Source organism: Nansenia antarctica (genome assembly GCF_963989245.1).
Source record: "Nansenia antarctica genome assembly, chromosome: 4".
NCBI lineage: Eukaryota > Metazoa > Chordata > Actinopteri > Argentiniformes > Microstomatidae > Nansenia > Nansenia antarctica.
The window spans coordinates 75,406,847-75,424,982 of NC_137689.1; the positions used below are offsets into that span (position 1 = coordinate 75,406,847).

The window sequence follows — 18,136 nt, forward strand, 5'->3', positions numbered from 1 at the left end:
ACCTCTACCCTCCGCCTCCTCCTCCTCCTCCTCCACCTCCTCCTCCTCCACCTCCTCCTCCTCCTCCTCCTCCTCCTCCACCTCCTCCCCATCCTCTTCCACCCCCTCCACCTCCTCCATCGCCCCCACCTCCTCCTCCTCCTCCACCTCCTCCACCTCTACCCTCCACCTCCTCCTCCTCCTCCCCCCCCCTCCTCTTCCACCCCCTCCACCTCCTCCATCGCCCCCACCTCCTCCTCCTCCTCCTCCCCCCCATCCTCTTCCACCTCCTCCACCTCCTCCTCCTCCTCCCCCCCCTCCTCTTCCACCCCCTCCACCTCCTCCTCCTCCCCCCCCTCCTCCTCCACCCCCTCCACCTCCTCCTCCACCTCCTCCTCCCTCTTCCTCCTCCTCCCCCTCCTCCTCCACCTCCTCCTCCCCCTCCTCTTCCTCCTCCTCCCCCCCATCCTCTTCCACCCCCTCCACCTCCTCCATCGCCCCCACCTCCTCCTCCTCTCCTTGCAGGGGAGTTGTTCTATCAGGCCCAGTCACCTGACGAGGGCGCTCTGGTCACGGCGGCGCGGAACTTTGGTTTTGTGTTCCGCTCCCGCACGCCGGAGAGCATCACCGTGGTGGAGATGGGAGACCAGGTGACCTACGACCTGCTGGCCGTGCTCGACTTCAACAACGTCCGCAAGAGGATGTCTGTCATCGGTGAGGGGGGGTGGGGGCGACACACAACCACAGCCATGTTTCTAACAGGGGGTTTTAATGTTAACCATGGGGGTATCCCATCAATGTCGCTAAAGGAAAATCCAGGCTTATTTTCTCACAAGGCTTACAAAAAAGAATAAGCCTGGATTTTCCTTTAGTGATGTTGATGGAATACCCCCCAGGAAGGACCCAGTTGTTCAAACTTTTAATCTGGGTCAGAATTATCCTGATTCTTTTCTCTCATTCTGATCCAGATTAAATGTTCTGAACAACTGGACCCAGGTGACTTCCGTACATTGAACTTTGACCCTATAAACAGTTGAGATTTGACCCTATAAACAGTTGAGATCTGACCCTATAAACAGTTGAGATTTGACCCTATAAACAGTTGAGGTTTGACCCTATAAGCAGTTGAGATCTGACCCTATAAACAGTTGAGATTTGACCCTATAAACAGTTGAGATCTGACCCTATAAACAGTTGAGGTTTGACCCTATAAACAATTGAGATCTGACCCTATAAACAGTTGAGGTTTGACCCTATAAACAGTTGAGATCTGACCCTATAAACAATTGAGATCTGACCCTATAAACAGTTGAGATTTGACCCTATAAACAGTTGAGATTTGACCCTATAAACAGTTGAGATTTGACCCTATAAACACTTGAGATTTGACCCATATAAACAGTTGAGATCTGGCCCTATAAACAGTTGAGATCTGGCCCTATAAACAGTTGAGATCTGACCCTATAAACAGTTGAGATCTGACCCTATAAACAGTTGAGATTTGACCCTATAAACAGTTGAGATTTGACCCTATAAACAGTTGAGATTTGACCCTATAAACACTTGAGATTTGACCCATATAACCAGTTGAGATCTGACCCTATAACCAGTTGAGATCTGACCCTATAAACAGTTGAGATCTGACCCTATAAACAGTTGAGATCTGACCCTATAAACAGTTGAGATCTGACCCTATAAACAGTTGAGATCTGACCCTATAAACAGTTGAGATCTGACCCTATAAACAGTTGAGATTTGACCCTATAAACAGTTGAGGTTTGACCCTATAAACACTTGAGATTTGACCCATATAAACAGTTGAGATCTGGCCCTATAAACAGTTGAGATCTGGCCCTATAAACAGTTGAGGTTTGACCCTATAAACAGTTGAGATCTGACCCATATAAACAGTTGAGATCTGACCCTATAAACAGTTGAGATCTGACCCTATAAACAGTTGAGATTTGACCCATATAAACAGTTGAGATCTGACCCTATAAACAGTTGAGATCTGACCCTATAAACAGTTGAGATCTGACCCTATAAACAGTTGAGATTTGACCCTATAAACAGTTGAGATTTGACCCTATAAACAGTTGAGGTTTGACCCTATAAACAGTTGAGATTTGACCCTATAAACAGTTGAGGTTTGACCCTATAAACAGTTGAGGTTTGACCCTATAAACAGTTGAGATCTGACCCTATAAACAGTTGAGATCTGACCCTATAAACAGTTGAGATCTGACCCTATAAACAGTTGAGGTTTGACCCTATAAACAGTTGAGGTTTGACCCTATAAACAGTTGAGATCTGACCCTATAAACAGTTGAGATTTGACCCTATAAACAGTTGAGGTTTGACCCTATAAACAGTTGAGATCTGACCCTATAAACAGTTGAGATCTGACCTTATAAACAGTTGAGATCTGACCCAATAAACAGTTGAGATCTGACCCAATAAACAGTTGAGATCTGACCCTATAAACAGTTGAGATTTGACCCTATAAACAGTTGAGATTTGACCCTATAAACAGTTGAGGTTTGACCCTATAAACAGTTGAGATCTGACCCTATAAACAGTTGAGATCTGACCCTATAAACAGTTGAGATCTGACCCTATAAACAGTTGAGATCTGACCCTATAAACAGTTGAGGTTTGACCCTATAAACAGTTGAGATTTGACCCTATAAACAGTTGAGGTTTGACCCTATAAACAGTTGAGATCTGACCTATAAACAGTTGAGATCTGACCTATAAACAGTTGAGATCTGACCCTATAAACAGTTGAGGTTTGACCCTATAAACAGTTGAGATTTGACCCTATAAACAGTTGAGATTTGACCCTATAAACAGTTGAGATCTGACCCTATAAACAGTTGAGATCTGATTTTATAAACAGTTGAGATCTGACCCTATAAACAGTTGAGATTTGACCCTATAAACAGTTGAGATCTGACCCTATAAACAGTTGAGATCTGACCCTATAAACAGTTGAGATCTGACCCTATAAACAGTTGAGATCTGACTCTATAAACAGTTGAGGTTTGACCCTATAAACAGTTGAGATCTGACCCTATAAACAGTTGAGATCTGACCCTATAAACAGTTGAGATCTGACCCTATAAACAGTTGAGATCTGACCCTATAAACAGTTGAGATCTGACCCTATAAACACTTGAGATTTGACCTTATAAACAGTTGAGGTTTGACCCTATAAACAGTTGAGATCTCACCTATAAACAGTTGAGATCTGACCCTATAAACAGTTGAGATCTGACCCTATAACCAGCCGTCTCCTGTTGTTCTCCAGTGAGGAGCCCGGGGGGGCAACTGACTCTGTACTGTAAGGGGGCAGACACCATCATCTACGACCGGCTGCACCCCTCCTGCCACAAGCTGATGGAGGTCAACACCGGACACCTCAACGTGAGTGACCTCCCGTCTCCATGTGATCATATAACAGTCTGGTTCAAGCTGGTAGAGCACGGCGCTAACAACGCTTAGGTTGTGGGTTCGATTCCCAGCTGGGACCATATATACTGAAACATGTATGCACTCACTGCAATGTACGTTGCTTTTGGATTTATATCACTATTTTGCACTTCGTGTTAGATGCTAAACCTAATTTCTTTGTCTGGTACTTGTACTCTGCAATGACAATAAAGTTGATAAATAAATGATCAATCTAATCCAACAGGAGTATGCAGGTGTATCTAGTCTAATCTAATGTAATGTAATCTAATGTAATGTAATCTAATGTAATGTAATCTAATGTAATCTAATGTAATGTAATGTAATGTAATCTAATCTAATCTAATCTAATCTGACCCAACAGGAGTATGCAGGGGAGGGTCTGCGTACTCTGGCCCTGGCCTATAAGCATCTGGACGAGGGCTACATGAAGGCCTGGAGACAGCGCCACCATGAGGCCAGCACGGCCCTGGAGGAGAGAGACGAGAAGCTGGACGAGCTGTACGAGGAGATAGAGAAGGACCTTATGGTGAGTAGAGGAGATAGAGAAGGACCTTCTGGTGAGTAGAGGAGATAGAGAACCTCGTGGTGAGTAGAGATAGAGAAGGACCTTCTGGTGAGTAGAGAAGGACCTTCTGGTGAGTAGAGGAGATAGAGAAGGACCTTCTGGTGAGTAGAGGAGGTAGAGAAGGACCTTCTGGTGAGTAGAGGAGGTAGAGAAGACCTTCTGGTGAGTCTCTCACACAGACACCAGATCTGATCATCTGATCATCTCTGTACTACATAGCTGTACTACCACCAGGACTGATGAATTAAACTGTGTCTGTCTCTGTCTCCTGAGACAGCTGCTTCCCTCTATACTGTGTCTCCTAAGATTTCTACCTCTCCCCCTTGTACTGTTTCTCCAGTGTAAAAAAAAAGAAAAGAAAAAAGCACGACAACTTCCAGTGGCCCCGGGCCTGAGCTAGATTACTCTTCCTGCTACGACTGGTGGATTGAGGATTCACTTGCTTAGTCAAATGTAGAGATTGTAAGTTGTTTTGGAATAAGGCGTCTGTGTGTGTGTGTGTGTGTGTGTGTGTGTGTGTGTGTGTGTGTGTGTGTGTGTGTGTGTGTGTGCGTGTGTGCGTGTGTGCGTGTGTGTGTGTGTAGCTGTTGGGGTCGACTGCGGTGGAGGACAAGTTGCAGGACGGCGTCCCCCAGACCATCCAGCAGCTGGCCAAGGCCGACATCAAGATCTGGGTCCTGACCGGGGACAAGCAGGGTGGGGGCCTCTCTCTCTCTCTCTCTCTCTCTCTCTCTCTCTCTCTCTCTCTCTCTCTCTCTCTCTGTCTCTCTCTCTCTCTGTCTGTCTCTCTCTCTGTCTCTCTCTGATTCTCTCATCTCTCTCTCTCCATCTCTCTCTCTGTCTCCATCTCTCTCTGATCCTCTCATCTGTGTGTTGTCTCATCTCTCTTGTCTCATGTGTGTGTGTCTCAGAGACAGCAGAGAACATCGGGTACTCCTGCAACATGCTGAGAGAGGACATGACGGAGATCTTCGTGGTGGCGGCGAGCACCGCAGAGGACGTGAGGGAGGAGCTCAGGTGAGTCCAGAGACACGGACGCTGATGATGTCATCACCCAGAAGAGACACGGATGATGTCATCACCCAGAGACACGGACGCTGGTGATGTCATCACCCAGAGACACGGACGGTGATGATGTCATCACCCAGAGACACGCCTAGAGTCGAGTCTAGAGACGGTCGTCACACTCACAGTTTGAAGCACAACAGTAAGACCACGTGTAACAGTCTGTTTCTCCCCCCCCCCCCTCCACCAGGAGTGCGAGGCGGAGGATGTGTCCCGAGGCAGCAGAGGAGGCGGAGGTGCATCACAGCAGGACCGGGCTGTTCTGCCGGGTCAGAACCCAGACGGTGGCGGACGAGAAGGTGGAGGGGGAGTACGGCCTGGTCATCAACGGACACAGCCTGGTGAGTTACCATAGTTACAGCCTGGTGAGACCCTGTTACCATGGTTACAGCCTGGTAGGTTACCATAGTTACAGCCTGGTGAGACCCTGTTACCATGGTTACAGCCTGGTAAGTTACCACGGTTACAGCCTGGTAAGTTACCATAGTTACAGCCTGGTGAGTTACCATAGTTACAGCCTGGTGAGTTACCATAGTTACAGCCTGGTGAGTTACCATAGTTACAGCCTGGTGAGTTACCATAGTTACAGCCTGGTAAGTTACCATAGTTACAGCCTGGTAAGACCCTGTTACCATAGTTACAGCCTGGTAAGAGACCCTGAGTGTTACCATAGCTACAGCCTGGTAAGAGACCCTGGGGTGTTTATGTGTCTCATCTCTCCTCCTGAGGTGTTCATGTGTCTCATCTCTCCTCCTGTTGTTCCTGAGGTGTTCATGTGTCTCATCTCTCCTCCTGTTGTTCCTGAGGTGTTCATGTGTCTCATCTCCCCTCCTGAGGTGTTCATGTGTCTCATCTCTCCTCCTGAGGTGTTCATGTGTCTCATCTCTCTTCCTGAGGTGTTTGTGTCTCATCTCTCTTCCTGGGGTGTTTATGTGTCTCATCTCTCCTCCTGAGGTGTTCATGTTTGTCCCTTCTCTCTCCCCGTGGTTCAGGCGTTCGCCCTGCAGAAGGAGATGGAGTTGGAGCTGCTGCGGACGGCCTGCATGTGCCAGACGGTCATCTGCTGCCGGGTCACCCCGCTGCAGAAGGCCCAGGTGGTGGAGCTGGTCAAGAAGTACAAGCAGGCCGTCACGCTGGCCATCGGCGACGGGGCTAACGACGTTAGCATGATCAAGGGTAAGCTAAGCTAAGGGGGCTAATTACGTCAGCGCGATCAAGGGTAAGCTAAGCTAACAGGGCTAACAGGGCTAATGACGTCAACATGATCAAGGGTAAGCTAAGCTAACTGGGCTAACGGGGCTATGATCCCCCCCCCCCCTCCCCCCTCCCTCCAGCGGCCCATATAGGCGTGGGTATCTCAGGGCAGGAGGGCATGCACACACACTCATCCTCTCTCTCTCCCTCCCCCCCCCTCCCCCCGCAGCGGCCCATATAGGCGTGGGTATCTCAGGGCAGGAGGGCATGCAGGCCGTCCTCTCCAGCGACTTCTCCTTCGCCCAGTTCCGCTACCTGCAGCGCCTCCTGCTGGTGCACGGCCGCTGGTCCTACTTGCGCATGTGCAAGTTCCTCCGCTACTTCTTCTACAAGAACTTCACCTTCACCTTCGTCCACTTCTGGTACGGCTTCTTCTGCGGCTTCTCGGCGCAGGTGAGGCTCAGAGAACGGCATTATGGGATCGAAAACGATCGAGGATGAGTCTTAAGCCTTGTGTGTGAAACTGACAATAGAGTAACACGAAAAAGTGATAATAGAAGAGAAGTGATGTGGTCTGTCTGTGATATGGTCTGTCTGTGATGGTCTGTCTGTGATATGGTCTGTCTGTGACATGGTCTGTCTGTGATATGGTCTGTCTGTGATATGGTCTGTCTGTGATATGTTCTGTCTGTGATATGGTCTGTCTGTGATATGGTCTGTCTGTGATGGTCTGTCTGTGATATGTTCTGTCTGTGATATGGTCTGTCTGTGATATGGTCTGTCTGTGTTTAAGCTGTGTTCTTCCTCCACACAGACGGTGTATGACGAGTGGTTCATCACCCTGTATAACCTGGTCTACACAGCCCTCCCTGTCCTCGGACTCAGCCTCTTCGACCAGGTAATCACAAAAACAACAACAACCACAACAACAACCACCACAACAACCACAACAACCACAACAACAACCACCACAACCACAACAACAACAACCACAACAACAACCACAACCACAACAACCACAACAACCACAACAACAACCACAACAACCACAACAACAACAACAACAACAACCACAACCACAACAACCACAACAACCACAACAACAACCACAACAACCACAACAACAACAACAACAACAACAACCACAACAACAACAACAACAACCACAACAACAACAACAACAACAACAACCACAACAACAACAACCACAACAACAACAACAGAATAAGAATAAGCCTGGACTTTCCTTTAGCGACGTTGATGGAACCAAGTTAATTTCCTGTATGTGCGAATATACTTGGCAAAAAAAATAACTCTGATTCTCATTCTGATCTGGTTCTGATCTGATCTGGTTCTGATGTGGTTCTGGTTCTGATGTGGTTCTGGTTCTGATTCTGTGTGTCTCCAGGACGTGAACGACCGGTGGAGCTTCCAGTACCCTCAGCTGTACGCGCCGGGCCAGCTGAGCCTGTACTTCAGTAAGAAGGCCTTCGTCCGCTGCGTCTGCCACAGCTGCTACTCCTCCCTGGTGCTGTTCCTCATCCCCTGGGCCGCCATGATCGACACGGTCCGGGACGACGGCAAGGACATCGTGGACTACCAGTCCTTCGCCCTGCTGGCCCAGACGTGCCTGCTCATCGCCGTCAGCATCCAGGTGAGAGGCGCCTTGCTCAAGGGCACAACGGCAGTGGCAGGCACTTAGATTAGAGATTAGATTAGGTTAGGTTCAACCTTTCTGTCATCGCACAGAGGACAACGGAATGTGTTTTTAGCTCTAGGAACAGGGTCAGACATAGTAAACGCCCCCGGAGCGATTAGGGGTTAAGTGCCTGGCTCAAGGTCACAACGGCAGTGGTAGGCAACTTAGATATGATGCCAGCAACCCTCCAGTCACCAGCTCACACATGCAGCTCCCTCCTGATGACACACACACACACACACACACATATACACACACACACACACACACACACACACATATACACACACACACACACACAACATATACACACACACACAGTAACCCCCACCTCCCCTCCTCTCCTCCAGCTGGGCCTGGACACCCACTACTGGACGGCCCTGAACCACACACACACACACACACACACACACACACACACACACAGTAACCCTCCCCTCCTCTCCTCAGCTGGGCCTGGACACCCACTACTGGACCGCCCTGAACCAGTTCTTCCTGTGGGGCAGTCTGTCCGTGTACTTCGCCGTGGCCTTCACCATGTACAGCAACGGCATGTTCCTCATCTTCACCTCCGCCTTCCCCTTCGTCGGTGAGTACCACTTCCTGTTACTGAGTAGCACTTCCTGTCACCTTCCTCTTCACTTCCTGTTACTGAGTACCACTTCCTGTCACCTTCCCCTTCACTTCCTGTTACCTTCCCCTTCACTTCCTGTCACCTTCCCCTTCACTTCCTGTCACCTTCCCCTTCACTTCCTGTTACCTTTCCCTTCACTTCCTGTCACCTTCCCCTTCACTTCCTGTCACTTTCCCCTTCACTTCCTGTCACCTTCCCCTTCACTTCCTGTCACCTTCCCCTTCACTTCCTGTCACCTTCCCCTTCACTAATTATTGTTGTTATTATTACGGTGAAATGGTGTAGGTTTGAGTAAGTTTGCCTTCCACCGTTCATGTCATCTGATTCTAAGTCTGGTCTTTGTTGATGCTTGTTGTTGTCCACCAGGCTCAGCCAGGAACTCTCTGAACCAGCCCAACGTGTGGCTCACCATCCTGCTCACCTCCATCCTCACTGTACTTCCTGTCGTGGCATACCGCTTCCTGCGCCTCCAGCTGTGGCCGACTATCAACGACAAGGTTAGGGGGGGGGGGGGGGGGGGGGGTCAGGGGGGTTAGGGCCGTTAGGAGGGGTCAGCGGGGTTAGGGGGGGTCAGAGACTGTAATGAACTGCATAATGGGGCGGTTGTGGCTCAGGAGGTAGAGCCGGCATCTAATGATCGCAAGGTCGGCAGATCGGCGGTTCGAACCCCGGCTGGACACATGTCGAGGTGTCCTTGGACAAGACACTTGACCCAAAATTGCTCCCAATGAGCGGGCCGGCGCCTTTCATCATAGCTTGTCGCCATTGCTGTGTGAATGTGTGTGTGAATGGGTGAATGAGAGGCCGTTGTAAAGCGATTTGGAATAATGATATAAGTGCAGTCCATTAAAAGACTGACCTCTACAAGTAGACTACATTTACATTTTACATTTTAACCATTCAACATTTAACCTTTCACCCAAAGCGACTTACAGATTACAGGGACAGTCTCCCTGGAGTAACTTAGGGCTGAGTGTCTTACTCAAGGACACACTAGTGGTGGTGTTCCCAGGTCTTACTCAAGGACACACTAGTGGTGGTGTTCCCAGGTCTTACTCAAGGCTACACACTAGTGGTGGTGTTCCCAGGTCTTACTCAAGGACACACTAGTGGTGGTGTTCCCAGGTCTTACTCAAGGACACACTAGTGGTGGTGTTCCCAGGTCTTACTCAAGGCTACACACTAGTGGTGGTGTTCCCAGGTCTTACTCAAGGACACACTAGTGGTGGTGGTCCCAGGTCTTACTCAAGGACGCACTAGTGGTGGTGTTCCCAGGTCTTACTCAAGGCTACACACTAGTGGTGGTGTTCCCAGGTCTTACTCAAGGACACACTAGTGGTGGTGGTCCCAGGTCTTACTCAAGGACACACTAGTGGTGGTGTTCCCAGGTCTTACTCAAGGACACACTAGTGGTGGTGTTCCCAGGTCTTACTGGTCTTACTTACCCAGGTCTTACTTACTTACTTGAGAACAGCCCAGAAGATCACCGGCGCCCCCCTCCCCTCTCTGGAAGAGCTGTACAACACACGCTGTCTCAGGAAGGCCTCCAAGATCTCCAGAGACCCAACCCACCCTGGGTACGAACACTTTGCCCGGCTGCCCTCGAAAAGGCGGTACAGGACCATGGCCGCAAGGACAAACAGACTGAAGCACAGCTTCTACCCCAGGGCCATCCAGGCCCTGAACACAGCAAAGACCTAGGTTCTGGGCCCTGGACAGTCTGGACGGATTGATGGCAGCTGCTGGATTGAAAAAATCAGGTGTAGTGCTGAGGCACAAATGTGTACATTTCAAGCCTGCAAACTGCGACACTTTAAATGAATGCGCAATAACACTATGTGCAATATGACAACCCTAGTCATCTTACCTGTACAGTATAGTATAGTGGATAGTGTACATAGCCTTTATTTATGTAAACCAGCTCCTTTCCCTTCCTGTTTTTTTTCTTTTTTTTTCTTTCCTAGCACCAGGGGAGCCACCCCTCCCAAATGTCGTTGTTTGGTACCAATGACAATAAAGACCATTCATTCATTCATTCATACTCAAGGACACACTAGTGGTGGTGTTCCCAGGTCTTACTCAAGGGCACGCTAGTGGTGGTGTTCCCAGGTCTTACTCAAGGACACACTAGTGGTGGTGTTCCCAGGTCTTACTCAATGACACACTAGTGGTGGTGTTCCCAGGTGGAGATTTTTTCTCATGACCTTCTGATCACCAGTCCAACTCACTGTCCACTAGGTGGCGCCACCACCCCCCCTCCCAGTAGATGATGACAGGGCTGGGTGGGTGTGACTGCCATTAACCCGTCAGAGCCAGGGCCTACTCACTCCTTCCTCCCGCCTCCGTGGTTATTTCTGTCAGGCACATTCGTGGTCACCGCAGGGGGTTTGGGCCAGATGGGGCCCTGGGTGAGAGGACCCCTGCAGAGATGACAGAAGCTGGTTGTGTTTGTGTCTCGTTTGGACTTTATTCACTCAGTACAACCACACAGCTGGAGAAACTGGAACATTCCAATCCATAGAAACATGGCACAGGAAAGAAGTATTGAACACGCTATCTGAAATGTATTTGCAATACAACACAATGTGAATATGTTGAATTAGAAATTGCTGATGTGTTGAATACTTTCCTCCATAATTTCCTCCACTGTACATCTACTTCCTACACTTGATTCAATGTCCAACTGACCTCTCATCCCTCCCTCCCTCCTTCCCTTCTTTTATACCGGTCTCTCCCATCCCATCCCTCCCTCCCTCCCTCCTATCCCTCCCTCCCCTCTTTCCCATCCCTCTGTCCCTCCCTCCCATCCCTCTCTCCCTCCCTCCCTCCCTCTCTCCCTCCCTCCATCCCACCCTCCATCCCTCCATCCCTCCCTCCCATCCCTCCCTCCCATCCCTCCATCCCCTCCCATCCCTCCCTCCATCCCCCCCTCCATCCCTCCCATCCCTCCATCCCTCCCATCCCTCCATCCCTCCCTCCCCACCCATCTCTCCCTCCCATCCCTCCCCCCCTCCATCCCTCCCTCCCATCCCTCCCATCCCCCCCTCCATCCCTCCCCTCCCACCCATCCCTCCCCTTCCACCCATCCCTCCCTCCCATCCCCCCCTCCATCCCTCCCTCCCATCCCTCCCTCCCCTCCATCCCTCCCATCCCTCCCTCCCTCCCCCCCCTCCCTCCAGGTGAGGTACAAGGTGAGACAGGCCAAGGCCCTGCCCCCCCCTCCTACTCAGCGGGTCCACCCCAGGCGGGTCAGCACCAGGCGGTCGGGCTACGCCTTCTCCCACGCCCAGGGCTTCGGCGACCTCATGACCTCCGGCAGGTTCCTACGGCGACCGCTGAAGACCCGGGTCGCCCTGTTCCCCCCGGCGGAGTCGGCCCTGGCCCAGACCCAGCCTCAGCACTACCGCAGCATCGCAGAGGAGGCGGAGCAGCCGCACAGCCCCTAGGAGAGAGGGGGCCTTAGGAGAGGGGGGCAGAGCCCTTAGGAGAGGGGAGGGGAGGAGGCAGAGCCTTTAGGAGAGGGGAGGAGAGGAGGCAGAGCCTTTAGGAGAGGGGAGGAGAGGAGGCAGAGCCTTTAGGAGAGGGGAGCCCTTAGGAGAGTGGAGGGGAGACGAGGGGAGCCCTTAGGAGAGGAAGGGGAGCCCTTAGGATAGGGGAGGAGAGGAAGCAGAGCCTTTAGGAGAGGGGGGCAGCGCCCTTAGGAGAGGGGGGCAGAGCCCTTAGGAGAGGGGGGCAGAGCCCTTAGGAGAGGGGAGCCAGCCTACCACCAACGCAACCCAGTTAACACTAGAACAGCCGTGCCTTTTTTACCTACTACCTTACTCAGCTTTCATTTTGTAGCCAATCAGAGTGTTGTTGCTAGGTAGAACACCACATAGAACACTCGGCACACTTTAGGTGGTGAGTGTCTGAGCCGTGTCTGTTTCACCTGCTACAAGAGCCGCCTCGGGGTCAAATGACCATAGTCTTTACAATGGGAAGCTGCTATTTACACACAACGACCACTAGTCGGCGAACACCTAAATTAGCCTGCCTCCTACACAGAAAAAACTGCAAAATAGCTTCATACTAGCTTATCCTGATGTGAAATGTAAGGATACTGGGTGGTAGAACGCACATATCTAGAAAAAGTCATGAAAGGAGGGTCCTGAAATTTGATCGAATGCAAAGATATTTTTTACCCATGGCTGTTCTAGTGTTAAACGGTAACAATCACTCAGCCAAGTTTCTGTGAAACCCTTGAGCCTGTCCCATGTGAGGAGTCTGGATCAATTCCAGGACCCCCCCCCCCTCTCATCCCCCCACCCCACCCCTCAAGCCAGTATTTGGTACCAGGTGTGTTTGTATTTTCATGGAGAAATGTGTCCCAGACTATGTTTGCGTAAATGTGAAAACTCTGAGCTTCGGTGTGATATCAAGCCTGATGTTCTATAGATCTATGAATGCAGATGTTCTATAGATCTATGAATGTAGATGTTCTATAGATCTATGAATGTAGATGTTCTATAGATCTATGAATGTAGATGTTCTATAGATCTATGAATGTAGATGTTCTATAGATCTATGAATGTAGATGTTCTATAGATATATGAATGTAGATGTTCTATAGATCTATGAATGTAGATGTTCTATAGATCTATGAATGATAGTTCTATAGATATATGAATGTAGATGTTCTATAGATCTATGAATGTAGATGTTCTATAGATCTATGAATGTAGATGTTCTATAGATCTATGAATGATAGTTCTATAGATATATGAATGTAGATGTTCTATAGATCTATGAATGATAGTTCTATAGATCTATGAATGTAGATGTTCTATAGATCTATGAATGCAGATTTCTATAGATCTATGAATGCAGATTGCTATAGATCTATGAATGCAGAATTCTATAGATATATGAATGTAGATGTTCTATAGATCTATGAATGATAGTTCTATAGATCTATGAATGTAGATGTTCTATAGATCTATGAATGTAGATGTTCTATAGATCTATGAATGCAGATGTTCTATAGATCTATGAATGTAGATGTTCTATAGATCTATGAATGTAGATGTTCTATAGATCTATGAATGCAGATTTCTATAGATCTATGAATGCAGAATTCTATAGATCTATGAATGCAGATGTTCTATAGTAATTATGATTATATAATGATTGGAGCACTTTGAGCTGCAACGTTTGCAGGAAAAGTGCTATACAAATAAAAAGTTATTATTATTATTATAGATCTATGAATGATAGTTCTCAGAATGCAGATGTTATATAGATCTATGAATGCAGATGTTATATAGATCTATAAATGACGTTGATGATTCTCTATAATTGGCTGATTTGGTGTGACCAAACCTTGTTGAATATGATGATTTTTATTATTGTATATAAACGTTTCCTTCTCTGACATTCAACTGTCTGAACTCAGGGTGTTGTATTGAGACGCATCATGAGATGATGATGATTTTTACTGTATCATGATCATAGAAATTAAATTAATTAATCTTAGTCGACCTAAATGTTATATTTGGGGGGTTTTATATTCTTTTTTCTCTGGGAATAATAATATGATTCGTTTACTGTGATGTGTCATGCATAGTGGTCTTTAATGTTGGGTTTAAGTTAATGCAATATCAATTAAATCAACAATCATTGGACAACTGTACTGTATGTAATCATAGACACTCTCTAAAATGTACTTTTGAGCATAATGCCACAATAAACATGTCATATTTTTTATGTCTTGTTGTTCTCGTTGTTGTTGTGTTTATCAGATCACAGATGATTCTCCCGTTAGTATTAAATACATTTTCTATGGCTGTTATTTGTTGTTGGAATCTGCGCTGCTCCTGATTGGCTGGAGACGCTGTGACGCGACTAATCCAGCTGATCCGCCGGTCTGGCCTCGGGCTGCGTTCGTAAACTCACTCTGAGAGCGCCGGAGCGCACACTGGGTTCAACGTCATAAAGGGACCAAGTAATTTGATTGGACAAGAGGCATTCCATGAGTGCTGATCAGATTTTCGGAGCGAATGTTACGAACGCAGCCTGGGTCTCTACCGGCACCGGGAGCGCGAGGCTTGGACCGTTGACGGAAAGAAACCGTCCAGCAAAACACACCGCATCTCTGCGCCCCGCCGCCGTATGTATGTTTAATCATCTATTTATGCGTTTACGTCATTTGTATAAAGCAGGATAAGCAGCGACGCATGTATTTTTTTATATGATTTGGTTAGATAATGTTGAATGTTTTGTATGACATTATTACCTTACTGTTTGGAATATATTTCTAATGAATATACCGCTACTGGAACTTAGTCAGACAACCGGCAGACGTTTATAATAATAATAATAATAATAATAATAACAATAACCTTTATTTGTATATAACTTTTACTGCAGACGTTATAGGACGACTGTTGTAATCTAGGTTTCATTCTGTGTGAAGATGCCTGTTCTGTCCAGTATGAAGATGCATCTGTTCTGTCCAGTATGCTGCATACTAACTGTTCTGTGGGTTTTGTCGTATATGCTGCCGAGAACTCTGTAGACTTGTGTCCAAGTGCTGTAATTTGTGTCATCATGCGATCTGGCATCGTTTCCACTGACACACATGCACACTGACACACATGCACGCAGGCTAATAAACCCTGTCTGTCTGTCTCACCCTGTCTGTCTGTCTCAGCCTGTCAGCTTCTCTCTGTCGCCCTAGTTGCCTCCCCTCGTCCTGTGTCTCACACCCGCTGCCTCCTCCGTCACTTTAGCTCTGATGTCCAGGCGCGCAGGTGAGCTGAACCAAAGCGAGCAGGCTGAGTTCATGTGTTTGTTTTGATTTTGATCAGTCTATTCCAATTGACCAAAAACACACACACACACACACACACACACACACACACCCTCATGTGTTTATTTTAGCACCTGACGGAAAGGGTGGACCGTATCTGCTGTGCATGTTTAGATAAAGCCTGCCCTCTGTTCAAATGATTGACTAGATCTTTAAACTGTCTCTCTACGTAGTCGACTACATCTGTGTTCCATTTCAACCCACCTCTCCCAGAATGTAGGCCACGCTTGGTCTTCTCTGGACCAGAGTAATGATGTCGTCCTGCTCTGCGGCTCATTACAGAGAACTTTATGAAAACAAAACGACAGATCAGGAAGTTTGCGGTCTGCTGTCTGAGTGTGTCTCCAGGGGCCGTCTGAACAGCCGGTCAGATTAGATTCAACCTTCTTGTCATTACGAGACGTGTGTTCTGCTCTCGGCTCGCAAGAGCCCCAGGAGACGAGCTCAGAGAGCAGACCACAGAACTCCTCATTTGTTGGTTTTCGTACAGTTCGCTGTAACGAGCCAAACATATAGGGCCGGTTTCACAGACAAGGCTTAAGCCTAATCCTGGACTAAAAAGCATCTTCAATGGAGATTTTACATTGAAAGTGTGATTTAGTCCAGGACTAGGCTTAAGCCTTGTCTGTGAAACCGGCCCATAGTAGGTCAACGTCGTTACCCTGCGCCCAGATAACCCCTGGAGCAATTAGGGGTTTAAGTGCCTTGCTCAAGGGCACAACGGCACCTCAGATATGACGCCAGCAACCCTCCGGTCACCAGCTCACACGCAAGCTAGCTCCCTCCTGAGGCAGGGATCGAATCAGCGACCTTCCGACTGCTAGCCGGCCTCTCTGCTAACCTCTGGGCTAGCCGCCACCCCCCCCCCCCCCCTCTGCTAACCTCTGGGCTAACCGCCACCCCCCCCCCCCCCTCTCTGCTAACCTCTGGGCTAACCACACCCCCCCCCCCCCCTCTCTGCTGGTACCCCCCCGCCCCCACAGCAGTGTGTCTCTCAGGGACGTAGCCACCATTCCTCACGTGAGCCGGGTGATCAGATCTGACAGAGACGCCCCCCCCCCCCCCCTAGTGCGATTAGTCGGGGCTGATCGCATCATCAGGTTGATCTGGTTTCCTCTAGTGTTCCTTGTACCCAGGGGCGCAGGGATTCCCTCTGCTGATGTGTCTGTGGGTAGTGGTTATGTGTCTGTTGATGTGTCTGTGGGTAGTGGTTATGTGTCTGTTGATGTGTCTGTGGGTAGCGACGCGGCCAGGGGTGCTGCCATGGAGGGGGGGAGGGGAGGGGGCGTATCAAATATGCAACGCAGCCGTTTCTTCATCTGCAGCAGCAGCCTGTCACTGCCCTGCTGGCCCACTGCACACAGGAAGTCCTCTTCTTCTTCTCTGGTGTTTAAACTCAGCGGGCGGCTCAGGGGAGCTGTCTGTCTGTCTGTCTGTCTGTCAGCAGATGTATGTCTGTCTGTCTGTCTGTCAGCAGATGTATGTATGTCTGTCTATCTGTCTGTCTATCTGTCTGTCTGTCATTCAGACTAGGATGTCTGTCTGTCTGTCTGTCTGTCTGTCAGACTAGGATGGATGTCTCAGTCCTCAGAGATGAGATGTCTGTGTCTCTGATCGGCCTGGGCGTCTATGATTCGGTGTTGAGGTGTTGGGGTGTTGTGGTGTTGAGGTGTTGGGGTGTTGTGGTGTTGAGGTGTTGGGGTGTTGAGGTGTTGGGGTGTTGGGGTGTTGGGGTGGTGTTAGGGTGTTGGGGTGTTGAGGTGTTGGGTTGTTGTGGTGTTGGGGTGTTGGGTTGTTGTGGTGTTGAGGTGTTGAGGTGTTGGGGTGTTGAGGTGTTGAGGTGTTGGGGTGTTGAGGTGTTGGGGTGTTGGGGTGTTGGGGTGTTGGGGTGGTGTTAGGGTGTTGGGGTGTTGAGGTGTTGGGTTGTTGTGGTGTTGGGGTGTTGGGTTGTTGTGGTGTTGAGGTGTTGAGGTGTTGGGGTGTTGAGGTGTTGAGGTGTTGGGGTGTTGAGGTGTTGAGGTGTTGAGGTGTTGAGGTGTTGGGGTGTTGAGGTGTTGGGGTGTTGGGGTGTTGAGGTGTTGGGGTGTTGAGGTGTTGGGGTGTTGAATCTGAGGTGATTGGAGAGAGATGAGGTGTTGGCTGTGGCACAGGAGGTAGAGACGGCGTATAATAATCGCAAGGTCGGCAGATTGGCGGTTCGAACCCCGCCTGGCCACATGTCGGCGCCTTGCATGGTAGCTTGCCGCCATGGGTGTGCGAATGTGTGTTTGAATGAGTGAATGAGAGGCCGTTGTAAAGCCGTTATAAAGCACCTTCTTCTATATTTGGAATAAGTCAGTCTACTTACCATTTTACCATTAGATTTACCATTAGCGACTATCGTTCCTCTATGCCAAAATAAGGAATAGGCTAGTCATCCCTGGTTTCAGGATGATCATTGATTTATTTTCCATAAAATCATTTCAATTGAGGCCTAAACGTTGTAAAAAGCCAACGCCTTCTCTGTGTGTTTCAGTTGTAAACACAGTAGTGATTAGGGCTGGGTTCAAAAAATCGATTTCCCGATTCAGAATCGATCTTCATTAAAATGAGCGATTATCGATTCCTAAATCCCGAGATCGATTTTTTTTTTTTTTTTTTTTTTTGCTTGCAGCTTCAACCCGCAACGAGATCTCGTGC

At 48.7% G+C, this 18,136-nt stretch overlaps 1 protein-coding gene across 1 annotated transcript in view; it reads left to right on the top strand.

The window, feature by feature from the left end:
• atp8b5b (ATPase phospholipid transporting 8B5b) overlaps positions 1-18,136 on the top strand; it is a 44,246-nt gene that overhangs the window by 15,039 nt on the left and 11,071 nt on the right. The window contains exon 16 of the mRNA XM_080529725.1: positions 505-693. Coding sequence (XP_080385851.1) covers positions 505-693 — 189 coding nt within the window. The remainder of the gene's footprint in view (positions 1-504; positions 694-18,136) is intronic.